Consider the following 8,034-nt stretch of genomic DNA (forward strand, 5'->3'; position numbering starts at 1 on the left):
ACGTGCTATTTTCATTTTTGACCATTTCTTTGCGGTCGTCAGCAAAACTACAACGTGAAATAGCCAAATCTGAGGTTTTATGGAGGACGTCAGCACTAGGAGATAAATTTTCACTTTCTCTCTTAAACTAAGCATGACTCATATCGGTTTCATTCTTGAGGGACTGCCACACCATTGTCACTTTAAAAAGCTTGGAGTAGTGGCGAAGTGATTACAATAGCGCGAATTTATGTTTTGAGACGACGTTCTCGTTGCCGTTCCCGTCGTAGTTACTAAAGCTCCCTATTATTAATGCAAGACATTTGATCCACAACATTTGTTTAAATTGTCGATCTTTTCAGTGGCAATGCTGACGATCACAGTCAAGATCATTGGCAAGATAATAATCGCCTTTATTACGCCAAATAAATTTGAGCTCCCTACACTATTTTGCATGACTAACAACTACATATATAACGTCTTTGTAACTCAAAGGATCTTAATAGAGAAGCTAAAATCTACTATTGATGAGAGTTCAAGGCACGTAATTTTCACATTCCACTCAAAATTTCGCTTACGGAATTTTGAATTTCAAACCTACACCCGTGACATTACACGTAATAAATAATTACAAAAAAAATAATTGTTCGCTATTGTATCTCAATAGACCAAATCGGCTAACTCAATGTTGTACCCAATTCAAATCTCCCGGGATTAAGATTCTTTGTGTATTGTATTTGAATGATAACGTAGCATTCATGTTTAAATCATATGGAAACACCTGGAACAAAACCTTTTATTCCCAAAGGGTTTGAATTGGGTACAACATTTAGTTAGCCGATTTGGTCTATACTGAGATGAACGCAGAATGGAGTTTTTTCTCTCTAGCAATAAAAGTGCGAAGTAATCATTGAGCAATGACTGCTGGTGCAAATTAACCACCATTTTTCACTTCCTGTTTGCATATAATTACTCTTACTGGAAGTGAACTTAGGAGCGCGCGACAGGAAAAAACGCGCACGCGGAACGAGTCATGCGCACGCACCTTCAGAGACACGCTCTCTCTCAACTCGATCACCTTTGAGGAAGACAAGAAAAAAACTACGGGTCAAACTTATATTCATCGCAGTATTAACACCCTCGAAGAGTACGAGGACCCGTGAAAACTAAACTAGGTTCATTTGGGGGTGGGGTGGGGTGGGCGTGCTTCAGTCTTCTAAAAATTAATAACACCTTTTCATTGGTACATTCCCTCAGATCAAGTTTGAGTTTAACTGGATCATATTGGGGAGTATGCAACTTGTCTGACCAAAGCTTCTTTCAGTTTCCGGTATTTAAATGCACTGTAAACGTAGTATCAGCTTTCCTATAATCACTGAATCACCTGAATTTGATATGACGAGTTTTGTTCACACAAAAGCAAACAAGTCACAAATTTCCGTGACTGTTACAAAAGCTGTTTATCATAGTTTGCAGCTAAATATGTGCTGAGCTACCAACATTCCATGTTTCACTGTTCCCTTATTATTGTAGTGAGTGGTGACAAGACACTCAACTCACTGATTACATTATTTCATGATGTAAACCCTATGAAGAAATGATCCCTTACATTAGTATGTCCATTAATTAAACCGTATACTATTACATTAAGACTCTTCAACAATGTCAATAATTTATTAAATTATAATTATTACGAAAAAAAATCACTCGGAAATGTATAAAAAAATAACATTGTACTGGTTGATAAGATTGTCAGCGAAATATTGCTAATTAAAGTTTAATTCAACGCGAGTACAACACTTGCCCTGACAGTTTATCAGAAAGAGGACGGAGTCTGAAGCACAGCCAGTCGGCACACAAAGATATTCTTTGCACATCCCTTTACCAAATAGACCAATAATTGAATGTTTCACGTTAATTTGACCAATTGAAGGGCATGTGATACAGTGATACTCTCCTCTTTCTTGCTGACAAACCATAAACTACTTTGTTTTAGCCCACTGACGTATTCCAAAACAAGTGGTTTTTAACTTTTAGTTTTCCTAATTTATTTTTTTAGTGATTTGTACAATGCCATCAGATGGTATAACGGCCAGATGTGTACAATGACCACAGTGCTTCTATCATCCACTGACGTTACACAAATCACTTGACTTTGAAGATGACTTCCGCCCAGGTTGTTGAAACGTCAGTCAATGTCATCCTAAACAGCCCTTCTCAGGACAACACTCACCCGGACGATCATACTTCAATTAACTATGAAAATCCAAAGACTTGTTCCGCAGTCTACACTGACCTGTAGGCTGTTTCTCAAAAGTCCCGAAAGTTTTCGGGCCTATTTCGGGTGCCACAATTCCCTTTATATCTTCGCAACGCCGAGGTTCCAAGCCATCAAACTTCGCAATCCTCTTCCTTTTTCTTACATTAAAAACATGTTAAAGGATCAGCTTTTCAAAATAAGCAGATTGCAGTTTGACGACTGGCTTTTCGGGCCCGAAAAGTTCTTGGGACTTTCCAGAAACAGGCCCTTGGATAGAAGAAGACAGTTGAGTTGCAGTTGTCCTACTACTGAATATGCTTGAATATGGTTTTCTCACTAATGCCTAGTTTCACCAACTTAAAAGACAGTACGTTGAGAGGTTTTCCTACATGAAAATAGTGCTATTTAGTTACTCTTCACTGATCTAGATAGCCCTTGTTTTTTGTACAAATAACCGCCAAGGTAGAATGGTGAGTAAATGGAAATAACCATTTTTCAGGGATAGTGATTCAGTGAATTGTGCAAGTTGTTAAACAAGCCACACTGTTACATAATACCGAAATTTCAAACTAATTAGTACATACCCTACATTATTACTTATGTCACGGAGACAAGAAGATTTTTCCACACATGATCATTGTACCTAATGTAACTTATCAGTGATTCCCTTTGTTATTTTGTTTGTTTTCACACCATCAAATGAGTTTACTAAGTAAGGAGGGCTTAAAATGCCTGCAGCAGGTGCTTCCACAGCAATCAAAATCACCTGTATAGATTAAGAAAATGTTAGTTGACAGAGTTAACCACTTAGGATTAGTAGGTAAAAATTAATTTTATTTTAGTTCACAGTTTGAAAGTGGCGGATGTGAAACAAGTGCATTAATTTGCTTAATTAACCACAGTCAAGTAGATTTTTAAATGATTCAAGAGCAAATTAAATGACTGGATGCATGTGAAATATGCTTAATTCCACGGTAGCACTTAAAGGCAACATCATCATCATCATCAAGTGTGTTAATCACAGACGATCATGGTAACTGTTAAGGAATGCACCTTAATCACCTTGGTCTTTAAATGATTTGGGGATCAGCTTTAAGCAAGAACAATTGATGTATTAGCAAAACTATGCATCAGATATAACTGTTATACAGCACTTTCCACACTTGCATACCGCGGTATTGCTACGCCTCCTCCATCTTTATTTTCAACGAGGCGTGGATAATCCTCATCTTCGTAAATCATTGCTGTGCGTACAGGTGCTAAAAGTGAGTTAAAAACGGCAGGAGATGCTATTGCACGCTGACTGCGTCCATCAATAACACTTCTGAATGCATTAACAACACGGATCTGAAAAACAAATCACAAGGAATTATGATGATGATACACGCATTGTTCTTTCACTATGACTGCTTTTAATGTCAGGGTAAGCACAGAATCAGAATCTAAACATTCAAAAGGGGGAGGGGAGGGGGGGGGGGGGGGGGCATTGATTCAAAGAAAGGAAACACAGAGATCATTAATTAATGTAATGGAAATGGGTTTCTTTTCAGGTGTCCCAAAAACTTTTTTGCTTACAGCATTGTTACGATTGAATGCAAAAAATGTGAGCTGATGTATTGTTCTTTTAACTTTGTGCTAATTAGCCTCACCAACTTCATTTTATAGCCACATGCCAACGAGGCTAGTAAACTTACATGAACAGAAAAAAAATATTATTTAACAGCTACCAATATTCAGAGGTTTCATTAGAAGCCGGTAACCAGCGAATTCCGTCGGCTACTCCCTATGTTATCGCTGCCTACTTTTTCAATAAATTACACGATTCTCGCCGTTTCACTTTGATCCATTTTAATTTATTTTAATTCAATAAAACAACTAGAATATAAAGAAACCTTTCCTTGTATGTTCTGCTCCTTTTTGGACATTGGATATTTTTATGAATTCCTAGTTATTTGCACTTGCTTTAACCACTCGCGCACAAACGCGATATCTATCGGTACTCTGCCATGTTGAATGAATACAGGAGAAGGACTGGTGCCAAATGTTGCCTATATCACATTCACTAAGTCATTCCAATTTTCCAAGTGTTGTTTATCAAAAACGGAAGACACAACTAGAAAGCGCACAGCTGGAGGGGTTATTTTGTTGTATTTCAACAAAAGATCGAGAGTGCAAAACAATATAATATTGTCCTCTTTACTTGGCCAAATGTAGCCACGTGTTAATAATTTAAATATTTATGATAGATGTTGTTGCCCAGATTGCTAGACATGCCATTTCCGAGCTCCTAGATTTCAAGAGGGAGCAGGTCCGCACCTCCTTCCCTTGGGAAAAGAGGTCTTATGGCCCCTTTCCTGCCACAGCAACCTACTTCACAAAACCAGCCATTTACTACGTAACTTATTGAAACCCCTGTACTATTAATAAATCATATCGTCAACAATGATAATTGGGCTTAGCGTTAAAACTCTTTAAAATAACCTCTACAAAGGAAGTAAATTTGGAGTAATTGGGGCATTTCAATTCTGTTCATGGAAAACAGTAGAGGACAACCCAAACTAGGATAAAAACAGTCCCACTGCACCACACAAAATAATTTTTATCACAGGTTCCAATAACTTTTTCCATAGGCGGCTTAGTGATGGAACAGACAGTGCTGATAGCAGCTCTAACCCAAACACAAGAGTCTGGTCTGAAGCTAAACAAATGGTCATAGGAGACCCTATAAGTGGTGGTTGACTGCCAGTAAGTAGCTTTAATTGAAACCTCTGCCCAAAATGGCCTATCTGTGTTTCTGGTCAGAAATTGCCCACTTTTAACAAAACTTAAATTTAAAAAAAATTTCACTACTACCAGCTTTGCACTAAACTCTTCTATAATCAGTACCAACACTGATCAAATCTTACTTGATGTTGCAATCTTGTTAGGCCACGTATCCACAGCAATCGAGCTCTGCTATCTTTTGGTCCATCAGGTTCCATAGGAAGGGGCAGCTCTTTTGTACCAAACCGGCAAAGTTTGGGGAAGGATGTTTTGGGTATTGTAAGGACTAGCTGTCCCCACACCAGCTCAGAGAAGCCTAAGAAAATACACCAAAGCCATTCCTCCCATCCAAGACCAGCAACATGGAACGCCTTGCCAGTAAATTGAATGATAAGAATCTGAAAAGAAAAGGAGACGATAAATGCACCTTGATTCAAATATACTTCCCACTTTGATACATTTTTTCAGGGTCTGAAATTGTGACCACATGGTCACCATGTGCCAAAAAACTAATTAAAAGAGCTGGCACCAGAATTTCAAAGCCTGCTTTGAAAACCTGTTTGGGCTTGACTACTTTAATTTCCTTCAACCCTGACTTTTTTGATGTGTTCATTGCTTGGACAGATAAAAGCTGAATGGCACTTCAGAAACTCACATGCCTTCTTTTCCATGTGAATTCAATATTTAATCCACTGTCAAATTTCCTTCACTTGGGCATCAAAAAACCACAGATGATTTTATGCAAGGTCTAGATATACATTGTAGTGTAGGTTACAGGTAAACCTTGAACATTGGTCTCACCAAGTTGAGAAAGGATTTGTTTGTGAAGTATTGAGTGTGACATACAAAAAACATTTGTTTGTGAAGTAATGAGTGCAACATACAAAAAGCATATACGGTACATAAATATAAGCAAGCATATTATAATCTCTCGACAAAAAGGATTTACAAAGCATAAAAACAACCAAGAGCTTAAGATGGTGAGATACTGGAACTAGCAAAATGGCAACTTGGTGACTAGACTAGTTACTACGGATTAAACAAATTAGGGCACCACTTGCCACTCTTGAAGGCTGTTACTTTACACTTTTTGAGTTATAATTCTATGTCCTGAGGAAAGTTTGATGCAAACAATGAATGTAAGTGAACTGTAACAGCCACCAACAGAACAGAGTTTTGCTTGATAAACCTGCTATTTACATTGGACACACACAATCATACTTAGATGAATGAATATTTAGGAAACTTCCAAATTCCAACAGCCCCTTGAAAGAATCAGTTTTAGAAGTGTTGTAGTTGAACTATTTTTCCCCTAGATTGATTTTTTTAACTGGTTTAATTTTTTATAACACTGCCATTTTAACATATTTGGGCATCTTTCTGTAATTAATTAGAACTCTTTCAAAGTAGAATGTATGAAATAAACTAGAGAAATCATTTTAAGATTATTATGATGGATTGATGCTATCAAAGAAAATAATTATTGCATGTGAATGCTTGTTCAGTAAATTTAACTGATTACCGTTATGGTCACCAGTTCAGCTTAATGATTAGGGTTAAGCACTGACCCTAATTACTAAAATCCATGCTGTGTCCCCAACCTTACATGAAAGCTAACTACTCAAGTAAAGCATTCTTTCACATTTAGGATAAAGGTTTAGTTTCTAAAGAAGGTGTGGTGTTGCTCCGCTAGATTGAAAAAATCAAACCAGAGGAAAACAATTAAATACAACATAAGCAACCTTTACTTTTTCATTTGTCTGGGTGTAATAAATCAGAGGTTAAAAAAATGATTTTGTGTACAATCTACTTTGTCCTATGTCCTATGTTTGTCCTATTAATTTATTAATCAAAAATGGGGAGCAACTTACATTTTTTTTCCTGGACTCTGCATCAAACGTGACTTGAGTTTGTCGGGTTTCTACTTTTCTCAGAGAATTTTTCCTCCGAGACTTCAGTTTTACCTTCTTGTAACATAAGATAAACGAAAGATGACTCTCCATGCCCAATGAAAGTACAAGGAAAATGACACTGGTTTTGGATCAAGTACAATAATAACAGTGGAGTACCAAGTTAATCTTATCAGAAAGGCATTTTTTCTGAAGTACCGTAAGTCAATAATGTCAGCAAGACGTTCCCACATGTGTTCTTAAACCTACAGCTGTAGTAATCACACTGTTAATGTAAGATTTCCTACCTGGACTACAAAGGTTCCTGCCATTATGATCACAAAAACAGGATTATGGGTGATTCCTGCAAATACATTTCTCTCGCCATGTACTTTTCGTGAGTTAATTTCATTGAACAGTTGCAGCAAGACAAACGTATTGAAGACAATACTGGAGTGAGCGGTGGGTTTACAACGTGTGGTCTCCAAATAACCATTTTCAATGTCAAACATATCATCAGCCAAGAACACAAGAATAAACAGGACTACCAGTTGGAAGATAGCATGACCAAGTATGTTCCTAATCATGGTACGGGAGATAAGTGGCTTTGTGCGGCCATATGGTTTACGTTGCAACAAATCCTCTGTTGGTGGCTCTGTAGCTAATGCCAATGATGCAAATGAATCCATGATAAGATTTACCCACAGCAGTTGAGTTCCAGTCAATGGACTCACCTATAATAATTACACACAAACTTATCAGTTGCATGGACCAAAAGTGTGTCCACAAAATCAAACTTGTTTAAAATGAAGGGGCAAGTTCTAGTAACCAAATGAAAAATTAACCTATTGAAAACTGGAGAAGTGATTTTCTGAGCAATCTACTTGAAGTCAATTGCTTTGGTTTTTTCCAATGTCATCAGTTAAAGAATCTTTTACTGCATGGTATTTATGTTCTGAATCTCATGGTTTATGCTGGAATATTAATGACCACAAAATTTCACATTTATTTGGATGTGTGTAAATGCTGTTTTTGGACTCTTTACACTAGCTTTCATTAAAAAAAATACAAGTTAGGCAATCTCAACTTTGCTGTTTTGTCCTTCACTTGGTTGAAGGGTGTAAACATTTTAAGGGGACATGT

At 37.2% G+C, this 8,034-nt stretch overlaps 1 protein-coding gene across 5 annotated transcripts in view; it reads right to left on the reverse strand.

Annotated features, from left to right (window-relative positions):
- Positions 1–371: 371 nt before the first annotated feature.
- The window catches only part of LOC138016851 (plasma membrane calcium-transporting ATPase 3-like), a 35,248-nt gene continuing 27,585 nt past the window's right edge, over positions 372–8,034 (reverse strand). For 3 of the 5 annotated variants that reach the window (XM_068864028.1, XM_068864026.1, XM_068864027.1), the window contains 3 exons: positions 7,200–7,625; positions 5,146–5,400; positions 3,233–3,586 (listed from right to left, as the gene is read on the reverse strand). In XM_068864028.1, coding sequence (XP_068720129.1) covers positions 3,383–3,586; positions 5,146–5,400; positions 7,200–7,625 — 885 coding nt within the window. In that variant the 3' untranslated portion in view covers positions 3,233–3,382. Of the gene's footprint in view, positions 3,006–3,232; positions 3,587–5,145; positions 5,401–7,199; positions 7,626–8,034 lie in introns of those variants that run through there. The other 2 variants (XM_068864029.1, XM_068864030.1) reach the window with 2 other exon arrangements.

This window comes from Montipora capricornis, chromosome 9, assembly GCF_036669925.1.
Source record: "Montipora capricornis isolate CH-2021 chromosome 9, ASM3666992v2, whole genome shotgun sequence".
Classification (NCBI taxonomy): Eukaryota; Metazoa; Cnidaria; class Anthozoa; order Scleractinia; family Acroporidae; genus Montipora; species Montipora capricornis.